Below are 16316 nucleotides of genomic sequence, written 5' to 3'. Positions count from 1 at the left end.
TTTATATTGTATATAACTATGTTTGTGACAAATAAAAATCAGTAGATGTTAGGTGTTTAGTAGATTAGCTGAAGAGCTTACGTTTCACTTCCCTTACATTATTTAGAGCAGCTGAATCAATTTATCTTTTCATTCCACAGAATTTGAGACTCTTACAGTCTTATATCAATGGTACACATTTCTTCTAACATGTTACACTGCATATGACCAAACATGTACGAGCTACATCATTAAACATATGCTTGTCTGATTAAATAAAATGGAACATAAAAAACACAAAACTTTTGCTTTAGTAGGAAAGTACAGTTCAGATCTATCATTACTAACCTCATAGCCTGCAGGCATTTATTGCTGCTCATGACACATTGTCTAAATTACAGAAGGAAGCATGAAAGTGCTGTGTACACACTGAGAACATGAGGGCCGTGAATAAGTAAATATATAAATGTGTAGAAACTGTCCGGAAGCTATTATCAGTAACTCTGTCATTTCATCTCTAGTTTTCTTTCCGTCTCAGTATTTTATTCTTGCACTAAAAGCTGATTTTTGTCACAACCATTCATTGCCTTCGTAAAGGTCAGCAGTGCTGTCATCCTTATTATACAAGAGTGTGGGGAAGATGTGAGAGGGTAATTTAATGCACATTTATCAAAATACAGAGAAAATCTATCTCGCCTTACAGTGTAAGATCTTCATCTTTTGCCTTCAAATGTATGTATTTCTTAGTCATATGAAACAGACATAAAGAATCACCAAGAAGACTGTATTCATTCTTGCTCATATAATACTTTTGACTTTTTGAGGATTTTTAAAATTTGTTTATTATTATTATTGCTATCATTTATTTATTTATTTGCTTGCTTGTTTGTTTGTTTGTTTCCTATTGGACATCTTGCTATTGTATTTTGCAAAAATATTTCTGCTTCTGCTTCAAGTTTTATTTTTCTCCATCTGAATTTCTAATGCTGTTTGATTTTTACAAAAGAACACTAATGTATATCTCTATCTGTTTCTCTATCTGTCTTGTCTCACATTTAGATTACTGTGAAGACCCGCTGCTGTCATCACTTCCCTCTGCCTCCTTTCAGAGTTCATCAAGGTCTCCTGACAGCCAATCAGCACACATTGTAAATCTCCACAGCAGAGATGGTACATGTTTAAATGGTTTTATTTCTGCAGTTAGCTGCAGGTTCCCTTGAGCTATTAAACAGGACCTGTTGGGGTTCTTTGATCTTACTGAGGGCTAGTTTCATGGCTTATCCATGCAGGCGATAAGGCATGAAAGGGAGCACTGGTGAGGAACGGGGTGTTGACCAGAATACCTTTACTCAGAGAGTTTGAATACTGTACTCAGTATCCAGTCTGCATAAGTAAGGCAACATAGTTTGTAATGCATTAAATGATACTGTTGGATTTTGGTTTTGTGACTGCAGTTTAATGATGAAAAGCTGTGTATGTGGAGCAGCACATCACCAGACTGGTATGCATTAAAACCTGTGTGCAAAAGGCTTAGACTGCCATCTCACTATCTGTTGACGTCCACAAGCGAGGCTCATCGTTTAGTGATCATAAGCACTGATGACACTGATTCTACCTATTTAAGGAACATTTAATTTTCATAATGCAAATTTAAGTCTCAGTTTGTAATAAAGACACTTCTTGACCTTTCAGCTATTAATAAACAAGTAGTCCTGAAACTCATAGGTCACTTTTCTAAAGCTTTGACAAAACAACAAGATGATTTTTTTTACTTTAATTCGTTTTTGCCAGATTTATCTTATGTACATGATTGTTGTGTACTAGCAGATTTATATTTGTTTACTGCCTTTCTTTATTATCTAGTTATCTATTCAGACAGCACAAGTACACTGAAGGGGATTAGGTTCAAATATAAGCAAAGAATCTGTTAGAGATCTGAACAGCTGAGCCTGCCTGGTGTCTTCTTGAACAATGGTCAAATAATGGACTATTTTATGTAGTTGCCCCAATTTTAGACCCTGGATTTATAATTAATTTTTTAATTAAGTTAACAGCGAATATTGTTGGGCCACTTTTTTATTTTTTTTATTTTCACAGAATTATCCTTTTAACGTGTATCACATCCATCCCCACTTATACTATCCTGATATGGTATTTCTTCTATGAGCTAGATTAGACCTGTACTCAAAACCCCATGTGACACGGGTGGTCAGAAATGAACACAAAGCAAACAGAGCAAATAAGACAGAAAATTCTGGTAATGAATAACACAATTCCCTCATTTAAGTTCAGAAGGAAAGACACAGCTTGCTCTTAAGTGTTCTATTGGTCACATTTTCACTTTGTGGCATAAAAAATCCTATTTGGTTAGAGCACTGTATCTGTGATATAATTGAGAAACCTTTATGTAGTATGTTAAATCACAAAAAAACTCTATTACTAGTGTTTAAATTTCTTTTTTTTTTTTTGAATCAAGCACCATAAGAAAACATTAGCAGAGCCACTGCTGCCACAAGCAGCTGTAGTGTCATATATTGTATATCATATAGAGGTATAGAGACATTTGTACAGGTTTATGATAAAGTACATTTTAATTGATTTGGTCGATTATGATTATGTCGTCTAATCTCTGCAACCCTAACGTCAGGCTGAGCCTTTTAAGGAGTGTGTACAGTATGTCTGTATGGATGTCTGTATGGAAGTATGTATTGATTTATTGATTGATTATTTCTTGCTTAAAATAGTCTGGGTTTATTCTTTTAAGCAAGAAATAATCAATCAATAAACCAATACATACTTACATACATCCATACAGACATACAGACATACATACTCACATACACATACAAAAATCATTAGACAGAAGCTGAGACAGGCTTTGGGTGGTCAGGAAGAGCTTCCAGATGACTTGGAATCTACTGCAGAAGTGATCAGGGAGACAGGTAGGAGGGTGCAAGGTGTGTCATCTGGGAGGAGAAAAGAAGATAAGGAAACATCAGAGGAAGAGGCTAGCTAAGAAGAATGGGACATAGAAAGGACTGAAGAAAGTAGACAACATTACAAGGAATTGCAGCACAGAGTGAAGAGAGATGTGACAAAGACCAAACAGAAAGCATACGATGAGTTTTGTGACAGATTCGACACGATTGAAGGTGAGAAGGACTTGTACAGATTAGCAAGACAGAGAGATAGAGATGGGAAGGATGTGCAAAAGATAAGGGTTATTAATGATAGAGATGGAAAGGTGCTGACAGGTGAGAAGTGTGTGCAGAGAAGGTAGAAGGAGTATTTTGAGAAGCTGACGAATGATGAAAATGAGAGAGAAAGAACCGGCAAAGAGGTGAGGGAAATAGCAAAGATTAGAAAAGATATGAAAGGATCAGGTGAGGAAGGATCTGAGAAGAATCAAGAGTGGAAAAGCTGTTGGTCCAGATGACATACCTGTGGAGGTGTGGAAGGGTCTAGGAGAGACAGCAGTGGAGTTTCTATCTCGAATGCTCAACAAGATTTTAGAGAGTAAGAAAGATGCCTGAGGAACAGGAGACATGTTCTAGTGCTGATCTTTAAGAACAATCTGCTGTATGGGTTAGAGACTGTAGCAGTGAGGAAAAGACATGAGGCAGAGATGGAGGTAGCAGAGATGAGGATGTTGAGGTTCTCTTTAGGAGTGACGAGGATGGACAGCACATCAGTGGGACAGCTCAGGTTGGCTGTTTTGAGGACAAGGACAGAGAGACTAGACTGATATGGTTTGAACATGTACAGAGGAGGGAGATGGTTATATTGGTAGAAGGATGTTGGAGATGGAGCTGCCAGGTCAGAGGTCAAGAGGAAGGACAAATAGGAGATATATGGATGTGTTATCCTAGAATAACTGCAAAAAAAAAAAAAAGGAAATCAAGAGCACATGAGAGTTTATTATTGCTTAGCGACTCAAGCAGGAGAGAGAAAAGGCTTGAGACTAGAGAGAGACTAGAGGAAGGCTTGAGGTCTACAAACATGAGGTGTAAGACTGACAACTGAGAAAGTTACAAATGATCTGTGATAACCTGAACTCAGAGAAAGGAGCAGAGCATAGGACAGTTCAGAGGCTATTTCTGATCCTAAATTAATGTTCTGACTCTGAGAAAGGCCAAAGACATGTTAGGACTGTCATTAGGAAAGAAGTAGACAGGGTAATAAACTGGACCGGTTACTGAGTTTGAGATTGACTCTGAGTTTGGATTTGAGACCGAGACAATAAAAGGATCAGAAATGGGATCAGGGTCTGTGATTAAGCTTAATGACAGTAAGACAAATCCCACCTCTCTTCTCTCCACTATCCACAACTACACCAGTCTTCTCATCTCATCTTCTGTGTGGATTTATAGAAGTTTCTGTATCTGTTCTAGTGGAATAGGGAGCCTCTGTTTGTTTGTTGGCTCTAGGGAAGTTATTAACACACTTATTTTCATAATCATCATGTTCTCTCATATTAAGCAGGGAAAGAAACGTAGATTGTGGGCATGGTGGCTTAGTGGTTAGCACGTTCGCTTCACACCTCCAGGGTTGGGGGTTCGATTCCCGCCTCCGCCTTGTGTGTGTGGAGTTTGCATGTTCTCCCTGTGCCTCAGGGGTTTCCTCCGGGTACTCCAGTTTCCTCCCCGGTCCAAAGACATGCATGGTAGGTTGATTGGCATCTCTGGAAAACTGTCCCTAGTGTGTGATTGCATGAGTGAATGAGAGTGTGTGTGCCCTGCGATGGGTTGGCAATCCATCCAGGGTGTATCCTGCCTTGATGCCCGATGACGCCTGAGATCCCCGTGACCCGAGGTAGTTCTGATAAGTGGTAGAAAATGAATGAATGAATGAAAGAAACGTAGATGAGACCTAGCAGGATGCTTTACAAATGCATAGAAAGGACTGAAGAAAGTAAAACAGAATATACTATATACTACAAAATGTGGAAACACTGAGGAGTGTTTAGGTCTGTTACAGGTCTAGAGGTTATTGGATTTTCATTTCATTGTCTTTGATGATGGACATATAGTAGTTTCAATTGTTTGTTTCATATCACTGTACTTACCTTCCTTCCCACTTGATTTCCTCCCTGCAGGTTCTGGTGGATGGTCTCCAGACCATGAGGACCGCCGTCCCTGGCTGCAGTTGGACCTAAGAGATCGTTTGGAGGTGACAGCAGTGGCCACACAGGGCCGATGGGGCAGGGCAGACTGGGTGAGCAGCTACCAGCTGCAGTATAGTGACTCAGGCAGAACATGGAGAACCTACAGACAAGACAACATGCCATGGGTAAGTCTGCAACCATATGCATAACACTCTGCATGTGTAGCGCTGTAATGAGCCAGTCAGTCATTGCGCTGCATCATGACTTTACAGTTTATTAATTTTCTGTTTATTCAGAAGGACAGGTGGGTTTGTGGTTGAATGAATGAACAAAGACTTGACTAACTTAAGTCATTTCATTTAAATCACTTTATAATGGTAGCCACATTAACACAGTTTGTCTATATGAAGCACTAGTTTCATACAGATGCAATAACACCTGAATGGCATTAATATTTTGTTTGGTCATATGATTTTTTTAACCCAATTGCAATTTTCTTCAGCATGTCCAAAAAGCATATTCGCTGACATTGATAGTACAGTTATGCAGGTTGGGTGTCGTTTTAAATTTTCTCTGGTCAGGGCATGTACTCTGTTCCACACAGAACCACAGTTTGCTTTCACCACAAAAATGACATACTGAAATAAATAAATAAATTCATTCATTCATCTTCTACCGCTTATCCGAACTACCTCGGGTCACGGGGAGCCTGTGCCTATCTCAGGCGTCATCGGGCATCAAGGCAGGATACACCCTAGATGGAGTGCCAACCCATCGCAGGGCACACACACACACACACACACACTCTCATTCACTCACTAGGGACAATTTATCCAGAGATGCCAATCAACCTACCATGCATGTCTTTGGACCGGGGGAGCAAACCGGAGTACCCGGAGGAAACCCCCGAGGCACGGGGAGAACATGCAAACTCCACACACACAAGGCGGAGGTGGGAATCGAACCCCCAACCCTGGAGGTGTGAGGCGAATGTGCTAACCACTAAGACACCGTGCCCCCTAAATAAATAAATAAATAAATAAATAAATAAATAAATAAATAAATAAATGCAATTTAGGGCTAAAATTAAATAAGCCATAATCACAGCAGATGAGTGTCTTGTCAGGTTGTACTTTAAATAGTGAGACATTTTCTTTACAGAAAGCAAAAACATTTACAATTTATTAATTTTTCAAAATTAAAAAAGCTAATTCTAACCTCGAGCCTGTATTACATGGACATATTATGATTTCATGACCTCGGTATCTTGCAGACACAATAAAACGTGTGCACAATTAAATGTAACATAAAGCATTTTTCACCGCTGCCTTATTGTCATGATTTTTGCATCTGTACCAAACAGGATGTGCAGGAGCGGCTGAATAATGAGGGTGGAAGCCATATTGTTATATTTAATTTGAATTGATTAGTGTGATGTTTAGAATCATTTGTGCAGAAATATTTTGGTAATTTGGTCATGAGCCACACTGCAAACTCTGGTGGTCCTGAAGAATGGAGGTTATAACAACAACAGTTGTAAAAGGATGTTCAAAACACAACACACGGGTGTGATGGTCAGGTGTCTACAAACCTTTGGCTATATAGTGGATATTTAGGCTTAAGTCACTGACTGTAAACACAAACCTAGAGTATATAAGGTGCATGTAACATGATATATCTAAGATAAAAACAGAATGTCTAACAAAATATCTTTCCAAAATATTGACACAGCAAAGCCAAGAAATTAGCCGAGTGTATGGTAACAGTTCCAGCAGTGTGTGTTTTAAATCTTGTTAATGGTCCGGTGTGTACTGTTATATCCTCATCGATAAGTTATTCTTCTCTTTAGGAACACCAGCAGCTCTAACGAGTCCTACAGGATAATTTTACAGACTTTAAATCTGCTTCATGAACTTAATTGTGGTTGGATTGTTAAGGGTTCATTTTCGGCTCGGAAAGCTTTCGGAAATGTGCCTTTGAAAGCGCGGCTTGCCTGTTAATTAGCACGACAAATGTCAAGTTAATTTACTTAATCATTTCAGATTTTTAATTAATTCTGTCTATTGTTATTCAGATTGGCTTAAGGTAAATTGCTTGGGCACAGTGTACAGTGACCGGAAATATGGAGGTTAATGGAGTCTCCTGATAAACACTCCAACTATTTAAAACTCTCACTCAGACATTTACTCTTCCCCTGTGCTCGTGTCCTTGGCAAGCCACACTGTGACGCATTGAATGTGGGAAACTTTCTCATGGAGATGTCACTCCATGCCAGAGTAATGTCAGTGTTCCAGCAAAGCCAGCTGGTGACAGAATCAGACAGTCACGCATGGTCTGATGCCATCTGCTTCATGCCAGTGTAGAGGCACTGACTCTCAATAACGAAGCACACTTCTTATTAACCAACAGCCGACTTGTCAGTATAACTGTGTGGCTTGCAAACAGTAATCAAACTGAACATATCAGTACTTTCCCTTAGATATATATAGATAATAAATGCACATAGGTATTATCAAGCAGTTTTTGTGCAAAGAAATATACTGTAATACAATGCCATGTGACTTCTATTGTACAAAATTCAAGATGAATTTTTTCACTTTTTAACTGAAGCGAAGAAGTGGAGCAGGAGGTTAGTCATGCATCGCTCAACATTCTGAAAGCATTTACTACCTGACTATTTTCTTCACCGCTTGGCTATTATTGAAACAGCACATGGATTGTGATGGAGGTTTCAACCACACCATCCTCTCATTCAATTCAATTCACTTTCATTCAATGAGCTTTATTAGCATGATTGCAGTTACAGCACAGGTTGAACGTGTTGTAATGAAAAATAATGCATTGTAATGAAAAATAGAAAAAGAAATAGAAAAAAGAAAAACAGCGATCATCATTAAATAGAGCACAAACAAACCGAATAAAATAACACTAGCAATGCACAACCACAACACTAGCAATGCACTCTTTTTTGACTGTGTGTTTGTGTGTGTGTGTGTGTACTATGGTATCTGACCCCAAGACATTAGCAGCCGGTCCTTTAAATCCTGTAAGTTGTTAGGTGGGTCTTGAGATCTGAGGAATTTGAAGCCCAAGTCAACACCTTGAACTCTTCGCGATGTACCTCAAAATGTTCCTGAACAATTTTCACAGTGTATGAGGGTGCATCATACTGCTGAAGAGGACACTAATATTAGGGAATAATGTAGTTATGAATGGGTGTACTTGCTCTGCGATAATGTTTAAGTCGCTGGTACGAGAAGTTGAGAAGTGGTCTTATAAATGAGCTTGGCAAGCATTTCCCCTCAGTCTCCTCCCAGGTTAGGAATCTTGGTGTCATTCTGAACTCTGAACTTTGCTTAACTAAGCAAATTAATACAGTTGTCAAGAACAGTTTTTATCAGTTACGGATCATCTCGAGACTGAAATTTTTTTTAACTTTTAATGACCTGGAGAAAGTCATTCATGTTTTTATCACCTCCCGCCTTGACTATTGTAATTCATTATATTTGGGTCTTCCTCAGCCATCCATTGCACGCTTACAGATGGTTCACAATGCAGCTGCGAGACTCTTGACCGGGGCAAAGAAAACAGATCACATTACACCAATTTTTGCCTCTCTTCATTGGCTTCCTGTCTATTTTAGAATCCAATTTAAAATTGTGTTGTTTGTTTTTAAAGCTCTTAATGGTCAAGCCCCATCTTATCTTACAGATCATCTTATTCCTTCTTCATCCACCAGATCTCTAAGATCTTCTGATAGAGCTCTCTTGGTTGTCCCTCGTTCACGCTTAAAAACGAAGGGTGATAGGGCTTTTTCTATTGCAGCCCCCCGTCTCTGGAACCAACTTCCACTGGACATTCGCCTTGCACCTTCCAGTACAACTTTTAAAGTGAAGTTGAAAACATATTTTTATTCCCAGGCATTTTAATTGGATTTTTGTCTATGTTCTATTTTTATTGTATCATCTGTTTTGTTTATTTTATGTTTATTTTTGACTTTGTTCAGCACTTTGGTCAGCTCTGCTGTGATAAATGTGCTATATAAATAAACTTTACTTACTTACTTACTTACTTACTTACTTACTTACTTACTTACTTACTTACGAGTCCAAGTGACATCCACATGACTGCCAGGACTCACAGTTTTCCAGCAGAACATTGCTTTCACTGGCTTGTCTTCTTCTCACAGTGCTTCCTGGTGCCTTCTCTTCCTCAGATAAGTGATGTACACACACCCGCCGTGATATCAAAGAAAACGTGATTCTTCAGACAAGGCTACATTCTTCTGTTGCTCTATGGTCCAGTTCTTGATGTTCATGTGTCCATTGTAAGCTCTTTAGACAGTGGACACTGGCACTCTGACTGGTCATCACAATTTAACTAAACATCACAATTTGGTCCTTGTTCATAGGGAGAAACTCCACAAACATACAGTATGGAGGAGGCATATATTTCCTATCCAGCTTTATTAATTGTGTTGACAAACAGAGCATTCAACTGAGAGTTTAGAATGTTGCTGTGTGACATGTTGCTTGCACCAAAAGGTTGAAAGTCCACATAGAGAAGGAGCTGAAGATCAGTTAAAGGTGAACATCTATTTTTGTGAAACTTGGCTGGAATCTAGACACGCAGATCATTCTCACCCCATTCTATAAAAGATGACCGGTGCACCACAGCACCTATTAGGTCTCATTCACATTCACTGAATAGTTTACTGGATGAGGAGAACATATGTTCCACAGTCTCTAGTGTTTGAGTCCGGTTCCTCTCAAGATTTCTACCTCGTATTATCTCAGGGAGTTTTTACTCACCACCATCACCTCTGGCTTACTCATTAGGGATACATTTAAAATATATCATTTATACCCTGAATTTATATATTTCTGTAAAGCTGCTTTGGGACACTGTTAAAAACTGTTAAAGCAAATAAAACTGAAATGGAGATTAAATAGTTAGTGAGGTTATATTCTTCTCTGTTCACATTAGTCCCTATTTTACATTAGACTGTGTTGGTTACTGTGATGAGTAAAGGGGTAATGTGGTGTAATTTGGTGGCAGTGAATTTGTTTAATTTAGTAAAATAAGTTCAAGATTTAGGGGGCACGGTGGCTTAGTGGTTAGCACGTTCGCCTCACACCTCCAGGGTTGGGGGTTCGATTCCCGCCTCCACCTTGTGTGTGTGGAGTTTGCATGTTCTCCCTGTGCCTCGGGGGTTTCCTCCCCCGGTCCAAAGACATGCATGGTAGGTTGATTGGCATCTGTAGGAAATTGTCCCTAGTGTGTGATTGCATGAGTGAATGAGTGTGTGTGCCCTGCGATGGGTTGGCACTCCGTCCAGGGTGTATCCTGCCTTGATGCCCGATGACGCCTGAGATAGGTACAGGCTCCCCGTGACCGAGGTAGTTCGGATAAGCGGTAGAAGATGAATGAATGAATGAAAGTTCAAGATTTCTAGTGAGTTCCTGTCGTTTAGTTGTAACAGAGTTTTACTCACAGTGTACAGGGTTATGGAAATGTGCCAAAGCACATGCTGTGTATACATGTTTACTTCCTGCCTCTTGTGAACACACCGTTATAATCACATTCAGTAAGAGAAGCCCTGCTGTATGCTTTAGATAAAAAAAAATCGAAGAATATTATAATTACTATGACTTAAACAGGATAAATAATAATTTACACAAATTCATTCAGTCTATTTTTCTTGTTTTTCTTGATGATGGGAAAAGGCCATCTATCAACTACCGACTGTATCTGTGATGAATCTCAGACTCCACAGTTATTTTTAGGTTGGTGTGGTTACTGACACTGACTCCAGTTATCCTTTGTTTAGTTTGGCTTTATTGTGACAGCTGTGAGATCGATGACTTTAGCCTCCAGAACCATGCTGCTGGTCCGTGTTCTCCTGATTCTCTGAGTGTAAAATACCTGCTTAACACACACACACACACACACACACACACACACAAAAAAAAAAATCAATACATTTAATTTTAGAACTCCATTTTTCAGCAGAACTGTATGCCTCTTTATACACTGCTCAACCTACAGAGAAAATTGTAAAGGTTTTAGCACCCTCACATTACAATAAGATTATATTAACTGGTGTAGAGAGTAAATGCAATGCAAATCGTCGCTGTCAGGCGGAATCCTCGTATCTCCAAAACCGTTATTTTTCAGGAAATTAAAAAAACGCCGTACCTTATCTGCAGTGCACAGGGTTTAGTCTGCGTTGCAGTGGATTGTCTTGCGCTTAATTCCTGTCCTCAGATGAGCACCAGAACTAGCGGGGGTCAAGATTTTTTTTTCTTTGAGCCCAGTGTATTGAAGACATTTACCTCAGAAGACGTGTTGATTCGTTGCGACTCTTCTTGAGGAGAAATATGCCGCGAAGCTCTCCCACGGAGTGAGGAAGAGGTGGACAGTTGAAGTGTCCAATGGAGTTATGAGATTTGTGCTCAAGCTATTTTCAAGACTTTAGATTGGTTAATAACTTGTAAAAATAACAGACCCACGTGGGGACTGACCAATAGCATCGATATGTGGAAAAATATGAAATTGACCAAATTTGGACATACAAGGTTTCTGCCTGACAGCGACAAAATATTAGAGCAGTTATCACTTTAATCTGATTCATCTGACCTTATGTTAGGAATACAGATGCTGCAGAGTGAAAGTAAGTGTGAGTCAATTTATTAGGAACAGCTGATAAAATTAGAAACAGTTCCCAGCAAACAATTCAAAATAAATTAAGTATGGTCAAAAGCAGAAAATACTAAACTCAAGAAAAAAATGATCATCTGGATCAGAAAGGCAGTCTTTTTAAACACTAGAGAACTGACTTTACACTTTTTAAAGAATAAACTGAAACAAAGGAGCTAATTCTAAGAGGAAATACAAGGAAGGATGGTGCCTGGGAGCGAGGAAATAAAGGGGGTTGTTAAGAATTCATTTGTAGGCTGCAGAGTTTGTGATGTCAAGTCAAGTCAAGTCAAGTCAAGAAGCTTTTATTGTAATTTCATCCATATATAGCTGTTACAGTACACAGTGAAATGAGACAACGTTTCTCCAGGATCATGATGCTACATAACACAAAGACAGAGCTATAAGGACTTAGTCAGTTAGTCCTACTGTAGATACATAAAGTGCATCTGTGCAACCAGGTGCAAACAGTGCAGGACAAGATAAACAAGACAGACAAGACAGAACAAGACAAAAGGCAGTGCAAACAAAAAATACAAGACAATACAAAAAAGACAATACACAGAAACAGCACCAGTGTAAATACTGTATGTTCAACAATATTGCGTGTGCAGTAATAATAGAATGAACACAGTGTTATAGCAGCAGTTACATGAGATATTGTAAAGTATTGTGCAAAACAGCAAATGACTGAAATGTAAGACAGCATGTGCAAAGAGCAAAAACAGTGTGTAAAACATCATGTAAACAGGTTGATGGATGTATATTGGAAGAGTGTATATTTGGTGCAGAGGTGGGAGTAAGTCACACATGTGCAAGTCACAAGTAAGTCTCAAGTCTTAACCTGCAAGTTTCAAGCAAGTCCGAGTCAATATTTGTGAGAGTCAAGTCAAGTCACTGCTTTATGTCAAGCAATTCATGGCAAGTCATAGCTTGAGTCAAGCAAGTCACTGGCAAGTCATACAGATGTTTGATGATTTAACTAAATGTATATATTAAACAAAGTTAAATCTACAGTATTTATGGACTATGAGAGTTTTATTTGCAACAAAAAATTATTATATGCATTTATTTTAAAACGTGTCCACATACAGGTGAGTTGTAAATACAATAAAAATCTAAAAATTAATAAAAATCAAAACTACAAAGCCTAAGATGTAAATGTAACTGAAATAAGACCAAAGTAAAAGCATGAAAAGTTTCAATATGCCTCAAACATGGCAGAAGACGAGTGAGTGTAATTTATTAATATTAAAGGGATAGTTCACCTATAATGAAAATTCTGTCATCATTTTCTCACTCATGATGTTACAAACCTGTATAAATTTCTTTGTTTTGATGAACACACATGTAGATATTTTGAGGACTGTTTGTACCCAAACCATTCATGAGCCCCATTCACTTCCATAGTGAGAAAAAAGAATAATATGGAAGTGAATGGGGCCCATGAATGGTTTGGTTACAAACATTCCTTAAAATATCTTCTTCCGTGTTCATCAAAACAAAAAAATTTATACAGGTTTGTAAACATCATGAGGGTGAGAAAATGATGACAGAATTTTCATTTTGGGGTGAACTATCCCTTTAAATTGAATGTGCGTGCGTGTGCAAGAATATGACTGTGCTTTGCATATATATATATATATATATATATATATATATATGTGTGTGTGTGTGTGTGTGCATCCCCATAAACGACCCATGCGCTTTTCACTCAAAGCCTAACACTGAAGACCAATTATAAGTGCTGTTGCAAAACAGCTGACATTTCCACATAAACAGTGACCAACCATTTACACTACATTGCACTTGCAAAAAATTTAATTTGATAGAATTTTGTCACACAATTGTGAGCGATGTGGTCGCATTATCACCCCACCATGGCTGAATACACGTTCAACAGGTGCCCTTGATGCAGGGATGGCCATAACTCTTACCACTACCTTGAACAAAGAGGGGAGGGTGTGACTGTTCAGAGCCCAAAACTGCAGGGAGTCCTGTCCATCACAAAATCCCGGTACCCGAACTTAATTATTGTTGGTTAATTATTGTAGCGCCTTCCATGTTTCATCACGACTGTTAAGGTTTATTAGTTAGTGCGCGCTCTCCATCTGCTTCAGTGACGGAACTAGAGTTTTATACATAGGGTGGCCAAGGCAACTTTAGGTATATTATGTATATTATGGGTGAACTGGGGAACGAACCGATCTCTCTTGTCTGATTAATCTGTTAATAGCGTCTGACGTTAATTTATATAGCGACTTAACTTTCGAAATATTTTTCTGGAAAACTAAATCCTGATGTTTAATCTCAAAACTTACCGAAATTTGATGTTTTAGTATTAGACTGTTACAGTAATCTTCTCTATCTCTCAACTCATTCTTTGGTGTAGGTCTGTGCAGTCCATACAGATGATGTGCGTGTGTGTGTTGTGCTCAGTACAGTTCAGTTCATTTATTAAGGAGTCTGATGGCTTGTGGGAAGAAACTGTTACACAATCTGGTCGTGAGGGCCCAAATGCTTCGGTACCTTTTTCCAGACGGCAGGAGGGTGAAGAGTGTGTGAGGGGTGTGTGTGGGGTGAAGAGTGTGTGTGAGGGGGTTGTGGGGTGAATAGTGTGTATGAGGGGTGTGTGGGGTGAAGATTGTGTGCGAGGGGTGTGTGGGGTGAAGAGTGTGTGTAAGGGGTGTGTGGGGTGAAGAGTGTGTGTGAGGGTTGTGTGAGGTGAAGAGTGTGTGCGAGGGGTGTGTGGGGTGAAGAGTGTGTGTAAGGGGTGTGTGGGGTGAAGAGTGTGTGTGTGAGGGATGTGTGGGGTGAAGAGTGTGTGTGAGGGATGTGTGTGGTGAAGAGTGTGTGTGAGGGATGTGTGGGGTGAAGAGTGTGTGTGAGGGGTGTGTGGGGTCATCCATAATGCTGTTGGGTTTGCAGATGCAGCGTGTGGTGTAAGTGCCCATGATAGAGGGAAGAGATACTCCAATGATCTTCTCAGCTGTCCTCACTATCCGAGATGGTGCAGTTCCCAAACCAGACAGTGATGCAGCTGCTCAGAATGATCTCAAAGGTCCCTCTGTAGAACATGGTTAGGATGGGGGGAGGGAGATGTGCCTTTCTCAGCCTTCATAAGAAGTAGAGACGATTTCTTGGTGATGGAGCTGGTATTGAGTGACCAGGTGAAGTTCTCCGCTAGATGAACTCCAAGAAATTTGGTGCTCTTGATGATCTCTACAGATGATCCATCAATGTTCAGCAGAGAGTGGTCACTCTGTGCTCTCCTGAAGTCAAAAACTTTAGTTTTGTCAACATTCAGAGACAGGTTGTTGGCTCTACACCAGGTAGTTAGATGTTGCACCTCCTCCCTGTATGCTTACTCGTTGTTCTTGCTGATGAGACCCACCACGGTCATGTCATCGGCAAACTTAATAATATGGTTCGATCTGTGCATTGCTGTACTGTCGTGAGTCAGCAAGGTGAAGAGCAGTGGACTGAGCACGCAGCCCCTGAGGGGCTCCAGTGTACAGTGTGGTGGTGCTGGAGATGCTGTTCCTGATCCGGACTGATTGAGGTCTCCCAGTCAGGTAGTAAAGGATCCAGTTGCAGAGGGAGGTGTTCAGTCCCAGCAGGCTCAGCTTCCTAATCAGGTGCTGAGGGATGATTGTATTGAATGCTGAACTAAAGTCTATGAACAGCATTCATACATAAGTGTCTTTATTGTCCAGGTGGGAGAGGGCTAAATGAAGGGCTGTGGCAATGTCATTGTCCGTGGAGCAGTTTAGATGATACGCAATCTGTAGGAGGTCCAGTGAGGGTGGTAACTGGGTCTTGATGTGCCTCATGACGAGCTTCACGAAGCATTTCATAACGATGTTTGCTTGTACTGATTGTTGCAGCCTCACTGAAGATCAGTCAGTCAATTCACTTAAAGCAGTCCTGAAGGGCAGTAGTGTAAACACACACCACCAGCATGAGCCTCAGTGTTGATATAAACACACACAACCACCACAAATCTCAGTGTTGATGTAAACACACACACCACCACCACAAGTCCACTCTCGGCTCTAAATGAGGTGAGCCGTCCAGCTGAATAGCGCCACATCTCCATGAAAACAAACACGCAGCAGTTTCTAAACTCTTGCCGTGTAGTGCATTCGAGTCGATGTAGTTCATTGTCCGGGGAGCTAACATTGGAGAGTAGAATGGACGGGAGTGCCGGCCGCCTAGGGTTAGTTTTTAGCCTAGGGTTAGTTTTTAACCTAGGGTTTGTTTTTAGCCAAGCACAAACACCCGCCCGCTTACTGCACTTCCGCTTCCTCGCACACCGCTTTCGGCATCACCTCTCCTGGTCTCCGGTATCAGGAGATGCTGAGGACTGGAGGTCTCTGCAGCAAGCCGAGGTCACGAAGCCTTTCCAAAACATTGTGCAGGTTGGTTATTGCACGATTTATGTATTTTATTAGTTGACTTCACTTTACCAACAAATTCAGCGTTCTTAGTCTTTGTCAACATCCTTTAACCATTAGACTGTTCTGGTTACTGT

At 40.0% G+C, this 16316-nt stretch overlaps 1 protein-coding gene across 1 annotated transcript in view; it reads left to right on the top strand.

Moving 5' to 3' along the window:
- The window catches only part of cntnap5l (contactin associated protein family member 5 like), a 107778-nt gene that overhangs the window by 22213 nt on the left and 69249 nt on the right, over window positions 1–16316 (top strand). Inside the window, exons 2-3 of the mRNA XM_060876136.1 lie at window positions 1039–1149; window positions 5075–5268. Of these exons, the coding sequence (XP_060732119.1) occupies window positions 1039–1149; window positions 5075–5268 (305 nt within the window). The remainder of the gene's footprint in view (window positions 1–1038; window positions 1150–5074; window positions 5269–16316) is intronic.

Source organism: Tachysurus vachellii, chromosome 1 (assembly GCF_030014155.1).
Source record: "Tachysurus vachellii isolate PV-2020 chromosome 1, HZAU_Pvac_v1, whole genome shotgun sequence".
NCBI lineage: Eukaryota > Metazoa > Chordata > Actinopteri > Siluriformes > Bagridae > Tachysurus > Tachysurus vachellii.
The sequence above is the reverse complement of the archived record's forward strand: the minus strand, read 5'-3'. Positions and strand labels throughout refer to the sequence as shown.